Below are 16090 nucleotides of genomic sequence, written 5' to 3'. Positions count from 1 at the left end.
AAGTGAACATAGATTGCTTTCTTGTGAAGGATGGTGGCAGAACAAAAGTAAAATTGATAGCTGAAGAGAAAAAAAGATTTTTTTTCTGAAGGGGATTTATTTAAAAGAACACTGAGGGCAGAATTCATGTTTTATCTTTTTTTAAAAAATATATTTTATTGATTTTTTACAGAGAGGAAGGGAGAGAGGTAGAGAGTTAGAAACATCGATGGGAGAGAAACATCGATCAGCCGCCTCCTGCACACCTCCCACTGGGGATGTGCCCGCAACCCAGGTACATGCCCTTGACCAGAATCGAACCTGGGACCCCTCAGTCCACAGGCCGACGCTCTATCCACTGAGCCAAACCGGTTTCAGCCATGTTTATCTTTAAAGTGTTTTGTGGACAGGGTCATGGTAAAAATAATTTATGCAAAATTCAATGAACTAAGTGTAGGACAAATGACCTAGTTCAAGGTATTGAATATATTACCTCAATGAAATAATTTGTTGATTATAATGTTAGCTTTTTCCAAAGATACACTTAATCTTGAATAATCCTAAAACACTTTTTTGCTGGTGACATGTCTTATTTTCAAAATTTCCTCCTTCTATATTATTCTGATTACTCAGTAAATCGTCTGAGGATTTTCTTTTCATGCTAGCTTTGTAACCTAATGAAGTCTAAATAAAACTTTACCTTGTAATGGATATTCTGAACAGAATTATAAATAAGTAAAACTTTAAATAGAATGCCATGTTTAATTCTTTATACTAAGAATGAAAGATAAAAACTAGGATTTAAAACACAAGCTAGCAAAAAGAATTTTACTGAGTTATAATATAATCAGCATATTTTCCATCTTGTTCCATAACTATTACAATCCCAGGTTTATTGTCCCTTTATTTCTAAAGCTGAATACTTTTTCTATGTAGGGAATTTTATCAAATATGCCTTTTCTGTTATTTGATTTTCTCTTCCTGAAGACTAAATGTAAACAGGCCTTTTCACCTGGACTAGAGTGGACTATCGCCATTTGTATACATAGAGCAGGAGAGACACCCAGTGGCTGAAATACTTCTTATCTCTCTTTTTTCTCCTAACCCTGCCAAAAACATGATTGAGATTGAACTGTTTATTGACTATTTTTCCTATTAGTATCTGGATTGCTTTTCTAAAATTATTTTTCATATAATGGAAATATTCCCTTTTCTGCCTTTTGACTGGAGTTTCCCACAAATGAGAATTGGAGTAGGTCCAGTATTCACAATTGGAACGGAAGTGATTGCAATTTAGACTGTTCATCCACAGGTTCAATAGAGACAGCTCTATCCCTATCCACTGTCACTAGTGTTATTTACATAGGATATAAAAGCCCTAATATTGAAGACTAACTTTAGATGTAACCAAGTAAATGTAATTCATTAAACTCAAAACTAGCCTTCTGGTTTATTATAAAAATTTTCTGAAATTTCTGAAAAATTAAGACAGTCAAAATATTCCAGGTAATGCAAGAAAGGGGTGGGAAGGATTTATCATGAAGATGCAGGAAGTCTGAACTGAAAAGCTGCTAGTAGGAGAGAGCGAGAGGCCGCTTAATGACTGGCACCATTTTTAATATGAAATCTGCACATTTACTTTGTTTTTACCAGCCAGCTCCCTTTGATCATTCAACATTTCAATGTACTCAAAATTTTTATTTTATCATGATCTGGGTTGACTCCTTTAGCCTATCCCAATATCAGCCCTTTTTAGCTTCAATTTCTGTCGCCTAATCCTTTCCATGTTTTGTGGTTTGATTTCCCAAGAGAATATGATTAGCCTAATTTATTTTTGAGAACCAAGTTATGCTGTTTTTTGGCCAATGGCTAGTCTTTGGACTGGTGGCCATTTCGTCAGGTGTTATAGTTTAAGTTAACTGTGAAGGACAGGTATTTTGAAGCTTTGTCCAAATGGAAATTTAAGGTAATACATTCCAGAGCTGTGGCTCTCGCACTTAGCTGCAATCAGAATCACCTGAAGGGTTTATTAAAACACAGATTGCTGGGCCCTGCACCCAGAGTTTCTGATTCAGTAGATCTGGAATGAGGCTCAGGAATTTTCATTTCTAACAAGTTCCCTAGTGATGCTGCTGATACCGGCTCTTGGATCCCACTTTGAGACCTGTTGTCAGGGTATATTTTACTATTGTTGATTAACTAAATCTGTTTCTAAGAATCTTACAAAAGAAATCCACTTTGAGGTTAAAAAGTATATCTAACAATGCTGAAATCATTGTTTTAATTTACTGTTTTTGAACAAAACTTTGATCTTATGGGTAGTCTTTGGGCTTATGCCTTGACCACTATCCTTTTTAATAGATTAACTAGTTTAATCTGTCTTCCTGTAGTTAGAACTGTCCAAAAGTATAAAATTTTTAAATATCAATGATCTCCTTTTTTCCCCCTCTTACAAAAGTGAATGCTATGATTTCAGTTAAAAAACAAGTTCTAGAAATGTATTGATAGGAAATTTGAAAGCAACCCAATACAATAACTGGCTTGTTTTACTGAAGCAAACTCCTTTCTTCTCTTCACAGGGTTACATGAGTTCTTTTTCCTCCTAGTCCTAGTGTACTTTGTGATTGCTTGCATTTATGCTCAATCATTGTGGCAGGCTATTAATAAAGGAGGACCCATGCACATGATTTTAAAGGTTCTGACAACTGCATTGCTGTTACAAGCTGGTTCAGCTTTAGCTAATTACATTCATTTCTCCAGGTAACTTACAACCACTAAAACTGTGTTCATCATTACGTCTAATTAATCCTAATTAGTCCACCAAAATTATGCTTGATTTGATTATAAACATTTTTTTTCACACTTGTAATTTATACTGATACTCTCCTCTTCAATTCCTCAGTTACTCCAAAGATGGAATAGGGTTACCTTTTATGGGAAGTTTGGCAGAAGGTGAGTATCTTTTTGAGCCTTTTATTTATTTTTTAATGTAAACTTGCTACCTACTTCTTGTTTGTTTTTCTTTTTTGTAAATGATTTCTGTCCTAATACAATTTTTCTATTCAAGGTTGGTTTGAATTTAACATGACTGAACACAGGGCTACAGCTTTAGTTCCCATATACCCTATTTAGTTTCTTCTTAATAATAGGCAATGTGTGTAGTTGTTCATTGGTTTTAGAACATATTCATATGTGTTCTTCCATTTTATCCCCAATAAAAACTCAGTAAGGTATAGGTTTGCTTATTCCTGTTTTGCAGATAAAGAATCAGGGCTCAGTGGCATGAAGCATGTTTCCAAATGTCAGTCAGCTGTTGAGTGGCAGAGCCAAGACTCAGACGCAAGTTTTCTGACCCAGAACTGAAGTTTTTTTCCTATTTTAACCTTTTTTTTAACTTTTTTTCCTCTTTTCTGACCCACAGCCATAGAGTATAACTGAGCTGACCTTGCAGCTTTGCCTTTGATGGGCTTCTATGTGTTTTGCCTCTTTAGGCCTCAATTTCCTCATCTAAAATGCATAAGCTAAATTATTTAAGCTCTGTCCAGCTTTAAAATATTCTGTTTCTAGTAAACATTCAGAGTCACCTAAGAGAAAAGAGTGTGAGAAACTTTGGGGGTAAAAAGGGCTCTAGATAATGTTAAAAAAGGAGAAGCAACTCTTATTCATGCCCAAGAGAGGAGCAGTACACATTCTCTTCACAAGGAAAATGAAAGGTTCTAGAAGATTTTTAGAATCTTAAAATAGACAGCAAGTGTCTACACTGTGTATCTTCACTGTGGGTTAAAAAGCAAGTCTTTTTTTAAAAAAAATATTTTTATTGATTCAGAGGGGAAGGGAGAGGGGGAGAGAAATAGAATCATCAATGATGAGAGAGAATCATTGATCAGCTGCCTCCTGCAGGCCCCACACTGGGGATCGAGCCCACAACCCAGGCATGTGCCCTGACTGAGAATTGAACCTTGACCTCCTGGTTCATAAATTGACGCTTAGCCCTAGCCAGTTTGGCTCAGTGGATAGAGCATTGGTTGCGGACTGAAGGGTCCCGAGTTCAATTACTGCCAAGGGCACATGCCCAGGTTGAGGGCTTGATCCCCAATTGGGGGCATGCAGGAAGCAGCCAATCAATGATTCTCTCTCATCATTGATGTTTCTATCTCTCCCTCTCCCTCTCTCTCTCTGAAATCAGTGAAAATATATTAAAAAAATAAATAAATAAATCGATGCTTAACTGCTGAGCCATGTTGGCTGGGCAAAGCAAAAGTCTTTTTTTTTTTAAAATAAAACTGCATTAAATCAATATTATTCATTTTGGTAGTTTTGACAACAGGTTTGGTTAGTTAAATGGTTAAAATTTTAAGAATTTTAAGATTTTTAATCAAATCCCACAGAATGGACTTTTTGTATAATCTGTGTATTTTACCTACAATTAATTATTTTTTAACAACAAATAAACATTTTTACCTATCCTCAAAGTTACAGTATTATATCAATACTAGAGGCCCGATGCATGAAATTCGTGCAAGAGTAGGCCTTCCTTCCCCTGACTGCCGGCACCAGCTTTCCTCTGGCACCCGGGACCAGGGGTACCCTCACAACCCTGGCTTCGTCTGGAAGGCCATCCGGAAAGACATCCGGTCTAATTAGCATATTACCCTTTTATTATTATAGATGTGTATATCACTTCTCGGCCTTTTGGCTAAGATCAAGTGTATAGATGTGTATAACGTAGTATGTAAAGAAATGAACCAGAAAAGTCAGGTGTTTTTTTTCCCCCCAGGTATTTGTTTTTGCAGATTAGCACCTTATGTAGGAATATTTCTTTGGCTATGACTTCTTTAAGTAACTGAATATGTACTTGTGAAATGCTTAATAAAAATAATTAGCATTATAGTAATTTAAAATTTATGAAAGAAAACTGATCTGAAAGGCTATATTTTATCTCACTCAAATGTAGTGACAGTTTATTATCAGAATTCATTATTACAAATATATAAGCATAAATGTAGAGTATCTAGTTTTAATTTGAATGGCAGAGCAGGGGGGAAATGTGTCAAAATATATATGAAAAAATATATAATAGGTTTTTGGCAGGTTTTTGGCTTGTAACTTTTAAATATAAGTATAGACTATAACTAGTTTTATCTGTTTCTCCAAGAATTTCTTTATTTAAAAGAAGTTAAAAGTTGTAGACCTCAAAGTTACGGATGGCAATTTGAAAAAAGTTTTCTTTTGTTAAATTGTGATCACATGTTCATTCTAAAATCCAGATTAAAGTACACTATGAAAAGTGATAATCTCTTTGAAATCCAGTAAATACTCTCTTCTAAAATTAATAGGCCTTTAATTATTTATAGGTTATTTTTTTCTTGTGGCGCTGAACAGGGTGCATGCAGGTGATTTTGTTGCATCCTCTTTGAAGTAGCAGGCTTTCCCTGCAGTGTACGTGATGGCCACCTGGTGGCACATGACACTAATGCGTGGAGTATTTTATTTGTCTCAGGACTCTGACACTGAAGCCAACATAATTACATGTTACTGCAGCTATGTGTTTTATTGTCATGCTATTTCTTATGAATAGTTTTAGAAAATACTCTTCAAATTATAGTTCAGCCTTCAAAAAAAATTAGCAACTGAAAAATGAAGGCACCAGTATTCTTTACATGGCAGAAATTATATTTAAAATTTGTTTCTTTTAATAAGCAGTGAGCTGTAAACAGGATTATGTACTTAAAGAAGCTAAGAAAAATGGGAAACAGAGATTTAAAGTTTTTTTTAATATATTTTTATTGATTTCAGAGAGGAAGGGAGAGGGAAAGAGAGACAGAAACATCAGTGATGAGCGAGAATCATTGATTTGCTGCCTCCTGAACGCCCCCAACTGGGGATTGAACCCACAACCCAGGCATGTGCCCTTGACCAGAATCATAAATGTGTTATTGGCATGCATGTCCATGTACTAAAACAGGAGCATTGACCTTGCTTTAACTATTCTCATAAATGTTTACAAATTTAATGGCAAAATTTTACTTTTTTAAGAATTGTTACATATGAATATATCTTATTATTGAATTTCATCAGTTCTCTTTGAAAATGCCCATCTTTTTGTAGTTTAAAAGTTAATTCTATTCTCAACTCAAGAGGGACCACATTCTTTGTATTATGAAAACTTGGTTATCTTTGGTTTTCATTTCCCATTAGTTTTTGACATCACTTCCCAAATTCACATGTTATTCCTACTTCTGAGTCTATGCATGGGCTGGACAATAGTCAGAATGAAGAAGTCTCAGAGCAGACCTCTGCAGTGGGATTCCACTCCCGCGTCCACTGGCATTGCTGTGTTCATTGTCATAACACAGGTGAGTATTGGCACTCAGTGTTTCTGCTTTTCAATATTCAGAAATGCAAATCTAGATATATCTCATATCAGAATTGAAACTTGGGACCCATAAGTAATTTGTGTCCTTTTATTTTTTATTTTTAAAATATATTTTATTGATTTTTTACAGAGAGGAAGGGAGAGGGAGAGGAATACAGAGTTAGAAACATCGATGAGAGAGAAACATCGACTCAGCTGCCTCTTGCATACACACCCCCTATTGGGAATGTGCCCACAACCCAGGTACATGCCCTTGACCAGAATCGAACCTGGGACCCTTCAGTCCGCAGGCCGACACTCTATCCGCTGGGCCAAACCGATTAGGGCATTTGTGTCCTTTTAAAGTGTGAATTTAAAGAGTCATAGATCAAATAACCTGTTAATCTTAGTACTGAATTTAATTGTAATTTACCTGAATTTGTGCTTCCTATCCCTTATTCAAGTACAATATATTTAATACTAGGTTACATTCTTATTTCCTACTTAATAGTTTTCTTTTCATATTTTCTAGCACATAGTAAGTACTCAACATTGAAGGAGTGAATCAGTGAATTTGAGATTCATTCACTGGCAAGGATCTGTAGGTTCAGTTTTTCTACTTTATGCATGACATAATTTAAGTGAATATCTGAGATCAATGAAAAAGCAAAATGTAGTATGAAAAAAAGAATGGAATCTTGTTTTTAAAAACAATTACAAAAACAAATTTCAGGTTCTAGAAAGGTCCTCTGTGCCTTTTTTCTCTCTATAGCGATAGTACAGAGGTTATTCTACAGTCTCCATATGCCTGTGTGCAATGGCTTTATAAAAGTTAAGAGGAAAGGTACAAACATAAAAATTTGTACTGAGTTTGTAACCATCATTGGCTATAGATAAAAATGAAATATACCCTGGACTCTGTCAATGACATTATAATCTAAATTTTAATGTATTGAATAGTTGCAAAATTCATTAAGGAATGATAAGGTCTGTGCTTCATTCTTCCCTGTACTTCTAGTATTTAATAAGTACAGTAGGTTCAGAATGAAGTAGGTGTCTTGAATTTACATGATTGAATTTAGAAAGAGACTATATCACAGATATGGTATTTAGAAAGAGATAATGCCAGGAAGGGAAGGTTAATGAGAAAGAAGGTGGGGGTGGGTGGGTGGGAAGAGATTAGCCAAAGAACTTGTATGCATATATGCATAATCCATGAACACAGACAATAGTGTGGTGCAGGGCGGGGGCAGGGAGGGGGACTAGAAGGGGTCCAATGGGGGAAAAATGGAGACATATATAACACTTTCAACAATAAAGATGAAAAACTGAATTAGAAGTAAGTAAAACAAGGACAAGACTCTACCAACTTAATGTGTTTGACTCAGGATTCGTGGAATGTAGTGTTAATATCAGGTTAAATTCTCATGTCTCAATAACTTTTAAAAATTTACATTTTTATGTCATTGTAATTTAATTTGATTATCCTGGACAAATACAAATTAAGAATTAAGATTATGACACTACCCTAGACTGTATGTGAGCATTTGTGAATACATTAGACCTAACCCTGGTACTCAACAACTCAGACAAGGGGAATGATGCAACCAGAGACTATATGAATACTTATGTATATTCCATAGGTCATGTATTCACATACATATATGAAAATATGGGAGTTCGAATTGTAAAAATGTGAGTCATGGGAATTGGTAGGGTTTTTTTCTGCTTTATTGCAGTATAATTGACAAGTAGAAATTATATATATTTAAGATGTACATGTGATGTTTTGGTATACATATACATTGTGAGATGATTATAAACATATTCATTACCTCACATACATAGCAGGAAATGGTAATTCTATAATAGCACTTTTTTGTTGTAAAAGTTAAGTTTGAAATGGAGGATGGGAGGATAAGGGGTGAGTGGGTTGTAATATATGGTGACAGACGATTTGACTTTGGGTGGTTGGCACACAGTGCAGTATACAGATCTTGTAACAGAAATCCACACCTGAAACCTGTTTGATCCTATTAACCAATGTCCCCCAATAAATTTAATGGGGGGAAAAAAGAAATGTGAGTTAAGAAATCAGATGGGTGTAATTGGGTAAGTGGAGGAGTAACATTTTCAATAATACAGAGCAAATATTTAGTCCAAGAAGGAAATTCATGTGTGCCAGATAACAAAGGAGATCACCTATCAAGAATGATAGCAAGATTTGAGAATGAGAAAAAGAAGTGGTTGCTGGTTAATAAGGTCTAAGAATTGGAATTAATACTTGAGGTTTTTTAAAAATATATTTTATTGATTTTTAACAGAGAGGAAGGGAGAGGGATAGAGAGTTAGAAACATCGATCAGCTGCCTCCTGAACACCCCCTACTGGGGATGTGCCCGCAGCCAAGGTACATGCCCTTGACCGGAATCAAACCTGGGACCCTTCAGTCCGCAGGCCTATGCTCTATCCACTGAGCCAAACCAGTTAGGGCAATACTTGAATTTTGATATGAATTCTTTGGAAGCCACAGAAGACACAATTCTGAGATCTGGGTTGGAAGTGAAGGAAGCACAGAGGCTTACTGATTATTATAGTAATTTATTTAAATGACTGCTGTTTGGTAAAGAAGGAAAGAATATGAACAGATTTCTACTGACTAGCAATAAACAGAACAGCTTAATGAGGAACTTGCTGAGCTTTTTACTTTTATAATAACAGTATGGGAGAAAATGAAGTAAGGAAAAGTAACTGTGCTCTTGGTGTTTATAATGAATATTAAAAATATATTCTCCTTTACCCAGGAAGGTTACCATGGAAAAAGAGTAAAATCTGAATCAGCAATTCTAACCTATTTCTGGATTACAAAAAATACTGAGATATTTGGAAGTTATCCTGAGATAGTAGGCTTGAATGCAGGACAATTTGATTTCGAATACGGTGTTGAAGAAAAAGATGGATTTGTAACAAAGTTTATATTTATTCTCTTAATTATTTCAACTTATTTTTATTCTTATAGGTATCTTATTGGAGTCATGATAGCAATAGAATTTTTTATCTTTTGTTTGTGGTCTCATTTGGTAATCGTTTTCTCTAGCTTAGGGTATCAACAAGGAAAAGACTGCATGTGCTTTATTAACTGACAACTTTATAGTCTGATAAGTCTTAGAACCTCTTAGGAATGTTGGTATGTTTAAATGGATGTTTAAAATAGTTTAAAAGTGTTAATTGTAAGTAGATACGATTTTTTTTTCTCAAAATGTATTTTTTATTTTTTGCAGAGTATTTTGCTACTTTGGGAACAGTTTGAAGAGACCAGTCCTCACAGCTATTATTCACACCACAACTTAGCAGGGATCCTGCTAATCATTTTAAGAATTTGCCTGGCATTGTCATTAGGTTGTGGACTCTACCAGATCATCACAGTGGAGAGGAGCACCCTGAAAAGAGAGTTCTACATCACTTTCGCCAAAGTACGGGTTTGGTTAGAAAGTGGCTTCTGATTATCAGCTTTGTTCTGCTTTCTTTAGGAAGTATATAGGCAACTACATGCCAACACTTCTTAAACTTTTATTATGTGCCAGGCACTACTGTAAGCCCTTCATGTGCTTATTTAATCTTCACAACCTATGACATGTCGACAATACTATCCTCATTTTATAGAACCCATAGAACAGTGGTTTCCATGTAATTTTTGGCAGGTCAATTTTTGTCTCGTTCATGATTTCTTTACCAATGGGGAATTGACATTTTTCTGTAGTATCAGAATTGTAAAAAAATTTTAAATTAGAATACAGTTTACATTTCTCAAAAAACAGTTACTAGTTGACTATTACTAGATACTGTTACTCAGAATTATGCAGGAGCTAACAAATTGTGAGGAGCTATCCATTGGCATAAGCAGATGGGTCAGGAAGCTGAGTCCATATTATGTTTTAGCCATTTCACTACCTCCATGTGAGATGTTCACTTTATTCCCCCACTGTCCTTCATATGCTAGTGAGATCTAAAAGCAAATTTGATTTTTTTTTTCTATACCCATCTAATAAAGGGAAAGATGAGGAGAGAGGTTGGGCAGTGACACTGCAAGCCTTCCTCCATAGAAGGTTATGGTTTCCTGTCAGATTGAGAGAATCCATATTCCTTCATCGTGACAACTTTAATAGAGCTCTGATGAGCTGTTCCTCAGCCCACCTTGCTCCACAGAAATCTCTGAGGAGTCAGAGGCCGCGGTGGAAGAGGGGCCAGACTCCTTTACTCCTGGTGCACAGTTTAAAGCAGCTGCAGCCTAGAAACCCAAACAGGCAAGGAAAGGCCATTTTGCTTCCGAATTTTTACAGGAAAGCAGTGCTTATTGTTTGAAAGGTGGTTATATATTTAAGGTGTTTAAAAACTAATTTCTTCTTTGTCTTATGTTTAAAACAATATTGAACTCTTTCATTGAACCTAAACATTTATTTTTATATATTATAATTTAACTTTTTGAATGGGTTCAAACATTCAAAAGTACTTAAAGAGTAGCAAAACATGTTTCTTACCTGTCTTCCATCCACTCAATTATCACCTCCTCATATAATCACTGCTGTTTTAATACATCCTCCCAGAGAATTTTTAATATATAATTCTATGTTTTTCCCTTCTTTTTTTATAAGAGGTAGCATAGTAAACACGTTTTCTATATCTTTTTTTCCCTTATTTTCAATATACTAAGCATCTCAACAACTATTTATTAACTTATTATTTTATTTCAAATTTAATTTTGGAAAAGAGAATATGTTGCCAAGGTTTTGGGAAAAATAGAAAAGAGAGTTTTGAAAGGTATATTGTTAAAAAGCTTCCCATTCTTACTTGCCCAGTTGCACTCTCTGTTGTACTAATACCCTCAAACAGGTGACCACCATCAGTCACTTTTTTGTGTATTCTTTCACAATTTGTGTGTGTGTGTGTGTGTGTGTGTGTAATTAGTGATTCCCTCTCATCATTGATGTTTCTGTCTCTCTCCTCCCTTACTCTCTGAAATCAATAGAAATATATATTTTTTAAATATGAATATACAGTCTTATTTTTTTTACAGAAATATTATACATTTGTACATTGGTTTTCTCAATTACTAATTTGTTACTTAATATATTCATAGTGTATCAAAATGTCCAAATGTAGATTTAAGATTTTAAATACTCTAGAAAATTTGATGAGAAAGTAGCAACAGCAAATTTATTTCTACCTTTTTATTGCAAATTCTCTAAAGTCCAGTTGATATCAATCAAAACCTCTTAAATATGCCTACTGTGTTTTATCTGGTACATTCTGAAAATAAAGACATAGCTGCACTTACTTGACTTACTTTTCATTTGTTTCAGGGCTGTGTCTTGTGGTTTTTATGCCACCCAGTTCTTGCATGCATATCTTTCATGTTTAACGACTACCAAAGAGATAAGGTAAGTAGTATATATGAGCAAAATAGTTTTTGGTAATTCTTATTGGGCCTATTTATCCTTTCAGAAGCTTCTTGAGCTCTTCAAAATAAAACTTTGAAACAAAATACTGAACTGGTGAGGGTATAATTTAGAAGTTTAAAATATAAAAGACAAATTTTTAAATTTAGTTTATAAGCAAAATGATGGAAAATAGTTTTGTCATGCATATTATAACCTATTTCATAGTGCCATTAATAAATTAGAGAGTTCATAACACATCTTTGTTAAGAAAAATGTTTGCTGTGTAATAGTAAAAATCAAGATAGATTAATAAAAATCAGTCTAGTTGCTTTCACAGACTGTGAACTGGAGTGCCATTTTCAGGTGCACCACATTTTGATTGTGTTGATACCTACCTTGTTAGGTGAACAGCTCCATCATTTCAAAGTGGAGTTCTGCCAAGAGCCCTTCACAAGCAGTGCAGTATATGCTTGAACTCACAAATGTCTCTTGAGCCTAAGGTATTTACAAAGAGTAAGTAGATAGGAAGGAAGTCTACAAAAATAGAGAAGCAACTTGAGGATTTTTGAAAGGACTCGGGGCATGTTTTATTCCCATTACTAGATTAGCCGGGAGCCAGGTTTTTCTCATTACTTTCTGTAGTGCATGCACCGTAAGGAGAGAATGGCATAGCATATTACTCTTTTCTGTCTTATTTTGCTGTCTATAGAATGTTAAAGGAATTTAACCTTTGAACAATTATAGTTCTGAACATTAGTCATATTTTCCTATTGAAAATGAATTTGATAAAATGTACCCATGGAGAGATGAAGGATAGTGTGTGTACATATGCAGGGTGGGGCAACGCTCTGAGTACACAAAGCACAGGGTTTATTCTTATACTATTTATTAATAATTGTGTTATTTTCCATATGAAAATTATAAACCTACTTTTGCAATATCTTATATGTATATATAAAGTACATATAGGTTTGTGATTAATTGAATTCTCTGTTTTTGCATGCAGTAAAAGCATTCTCTTTCTGTTCTTTTCAGGTTATTACAATAGGTGTTATCCTTTGCCAGTCTGTTTCCATGGTTATTCTTTACAGACTCTTTCTGTCCCATAGTCTGTACTGGGAAGTTTCTTCACTCTCCTCAGTAACACTACCACTGACCATATCCTCTGGACACAAAAGTCGGCCTCACTTCTGATATTTGATTTTCTTTAAGGAAAAGTGAATTGATTAAACAGAGTGCAATAAGGATCCAAATACACTGACTTTTTTTTCATACTTTGGTATGAAAAATTGAACATAGAGAGCAGAGCATGTTATTTATACAACTGCATTTAAGCAGTACCAAAACTGAAAAAGGAAATAAATGAAATGTTTTGAAAAATACTTAAACTTTGAAGAGTATTGTTATAAGGTGATTTATGTGATTTCCATGTGGAAATAACGATGGAAAAGAATTATATGATATTTTGATAAGAGATTCACCACTTATAATGCCTCATTTTATGTCAATAGTTAACTCAGGTTTGATAGTCTTATAAAAAGTAATCAGTTAAATGATTACTTGCTTATACATATCTGAACTAAGTCCAGTTATGAAATCAGTTTAGTACACTGATTAAAAACTACTTCCTTTTAATGCTTTAAAGAAAATGCATTTCATATTGGAGTTTAAAGGAATTGAAAGTAAAATTCAGAAAATAAATATAAATTATATTCATAGTTAAATGATTAAGCTTTTGTTCATTTGTGGGTGGGGGTTTTCTCCATTTTCTTCAATCATTTTGCTCTAATTCCAGTTTTAGTTTGATTAGCAAAGAGTTTTGGACAGTTTATGAAAAATAAAATTAGATATATTACATGTGTTTTAAGGACAAAGGGTTTTAAAACCTGAGTATTTAGGTAAAGGGACAAGCAGTTTTACATGTTAAAAAAGAAAGAAGGAAAAAATACTATGTGATATGGTACTAATTTAATCCTGATATAATTCATTTCTCTTACATTGAATCCCCAATCATAATTAAGGCATATACACAGATTAAATTAACAGAAGCATTTCACATAAATGTTGGTTTCAGTCATCAACTACCTATGAATTCCTGCCCAAGGATACTTAATCAGGATTAAATTTTCTATGAATAATTGAAAAACAAAATACTCACTGGATTTGTTATAATCCATATTGGCAATGGAATCTAAGTAGTTGCCATCTTGAATCCTTAGTAATAAAGCAATATTTTTTTGTGTCTGTGATGCCCCTGTATTGAATATGATAGCTAAAAAATACTCTATCAAGTGCCTGTTTAAAGAATTGCTAAATGGTTGTTAAAACCTGCTATTATATAAAATGAGTATTCCCATTAATGGTCACTGATTGGAAATTATTCCGTTTCTGTTTGTCACGCTGTTCAGGTCTGTTCATTTTTACCTCTGGCTTATTGTTAAAGATTATTTTAATCTACTTCCAAAGGCATTACATGTTTATGCAAGAACTGGTGCACTTGCCATAGCCGGGTGGCTCAGTTGGTTGGAGTGTTGTTCAATATGGCCAAAAAAGTTTTGGGTTTGATCCCCAGTTGATGTTTCTCTCTCTCTTTCTTAAAAAAAACCACAAAAACAAAAAACAATAAACGTATCCTCTGGTGAGGATTAAAAAAAAAATGGTGCACTGATCTGGTAATTAAACTTTTTAGTTAAATAGTTAAAATAATGTAGTGCAACTTAAAAATATCCATGGCTTGCTCTAGCTGGTTTGCCTCAGTAGATAGAGCATCAGATTATGTACTGAAGGGTCCCGGATTCAATTCCAGTCAAGGGCATGTACCTCGGTTGTAGGCTCAATCCTTGGCCCTGGTCAGGGTGCATGCAAGAGGCAACCAATTAATGTGTCTCTCTCACATCGATGTTTCTCTCTCTGTTTCTTCTACTCCCTTTCACTCTCTAAAAAAGTCAATGGAAAAATATCCTCCCATGGGGATTAACAACAACAACAACAAAATCCATGACTTTGTTTTTCCCTTACACCTAGTCTCATTGGAAATGAATAGTATTGTTTCATTTTAAAGGCAACATAACATGCGTTTGTGACTGGCAAAAGGCAAAGTGGCAAAGTTCAGTCTGCTCATGAAGTCATCTCTAATAGTTCTTTCTAAATTATTTAATAATGAGATCTACAGGTTGAGACTGGAAAGTCTGGGGGATATTTTAGGTTTACATGATCTGCTGAGTGGTCATGACCATTTCTTTTACCACATCTCACTAATAACACCATTATTGTCTGTTGTGTTCAACTGAAGTGCAAGTTAATTAAGCTGGGAAAAAATAGTGAAGCCTTTTCGTAAAGTTTGTGAACTTACAACAATGGCAAGAGAATAATCTTTATGTTACCTTACACAAAGAACATAGACACTGTAATCAGTACTAATATATATATTACTGTGCTCATGTTTATGAAACTTCAAGGGTATTTTTACTTTATTTTTTTAATTTATGGTTGAATTTGCTGATAATTTATTTTGTTATTAAGAGCTATTTTTAAAGAAAGTAAAATAATTGTTAATTAATGTATAAAAGAGTTGTTAGCCCTAACCGGTTTGGCTCAGTGGATAGAGCACCGGCCTGTGGACTGAAGGGTCCCAGGTTCGATTCCAGTTAAGGGCATGTACCTTGGTTGTGGGCACATCCCCAGTGAGGGGTGTGCAGGAGGCAGCTGATCGATGTTTCTCTCTCATTGATGTTTCTAACTCTCTATCCCTCTCCCTTCCTCTCTGTAAAAAATGAATAAAAAAATATTTTTAAAAAAGAGTTGTTAATAAAGTTTAGTAATCAGAGCCAAAATTTATTATTTCTTAAGTCATGGCATAGCATTCCCCTTTTTCTGAATGTTTACATGGAGATATGTCACTAAAGATTACAGAAAGATGAGTGTATAATGCAAACTATTTAAAGTTCAAAACTTTTCTATTTTCTTTCTCTGTTAATAACAATTTCTAAAAAATTATTTTTATTTTATTTTTTAAAGATGAATGGTCTGTCCAGAGCCCTTTCTTAAAAAAAAAAAAGAAAAGAAAGAAACATTTTGGGGTTTTTTTCTTTAGAAAGGTATAAAAGATGTTTATTTGTATTGATATGTATAATAATGTTAATTCCTACTTAATTAAGTGGGCACCTCAGCACACTTCAATATTTGAACCTTGGCTTTCAGCAAGAAAGCATTGCTAGCAGGGAGAGATAATCCAGGCAGAAGAGCTTGCTTTAGGGAAGTTTTTCATGCTCTCAAGTAAAGTAAGACAAGTCTGATGAAAATAGAAGATATGCAAGTCT

The 16090-nt window shown here is 34.3% G+C and overlaps 1 protein-coding gene across 2 annotated transcripts in view; it reads left to right on the top strand.

The window, feature by feature from the left end:
- The window catches only part of GPR180 (G protein-coupled receptor 180), a 30565-nt gene extending 16153 nt beyond the window's left edge, over window positions 1-14412 (top strand). For both annotated transcript variants that reach the window (XM_081115136.1, XM_081115135.1), the window contains 6 exons: window positions 2559-2739; window positions 2882-2931; window positions 6178-6335; window positions 9615-9806; window positions 11694-11771; window positions 12807-14412. In XM_081115136.1, the coding sequence (XP_080971262.1) occupies window positions 2559-2739; window positions 2882-2931; window positions 6178-6335; window positions 9615-9806; window positions 11694-11771; window positions 12807-12965 (818 nt within the window). In that variant the 3' untranslated portion in view covers window positions 12966-14412. The remainder of the gene's footprint in view (window positions 1-2558; window positions 2740-2881; window positions 2932-6177; window positions 6336-9614; window positions 9807-11693; window positions 11772-12806) is intronic.
- The last annotated feature ends 1678 nt before the right edge of the window (window positions 14413-16090 follow it).

Source organism: Myotis nattereri, assembly GCF_964212035.1.
Source record: "Myotis nattereri genome assembly, chromosome: 2".
Classification (NCBI taxonomy): Eukaryota; Metazoa; Chordata; class Mammalia; order Chiroptera; family Vespertilionidae; genus Myotis; species Myotis nattereri.
The sequence above is the reverse complement of the archived record's forward strand: the minus strand, read 5'-3'. Positions and strand labels throughout refer to the sequence as shown.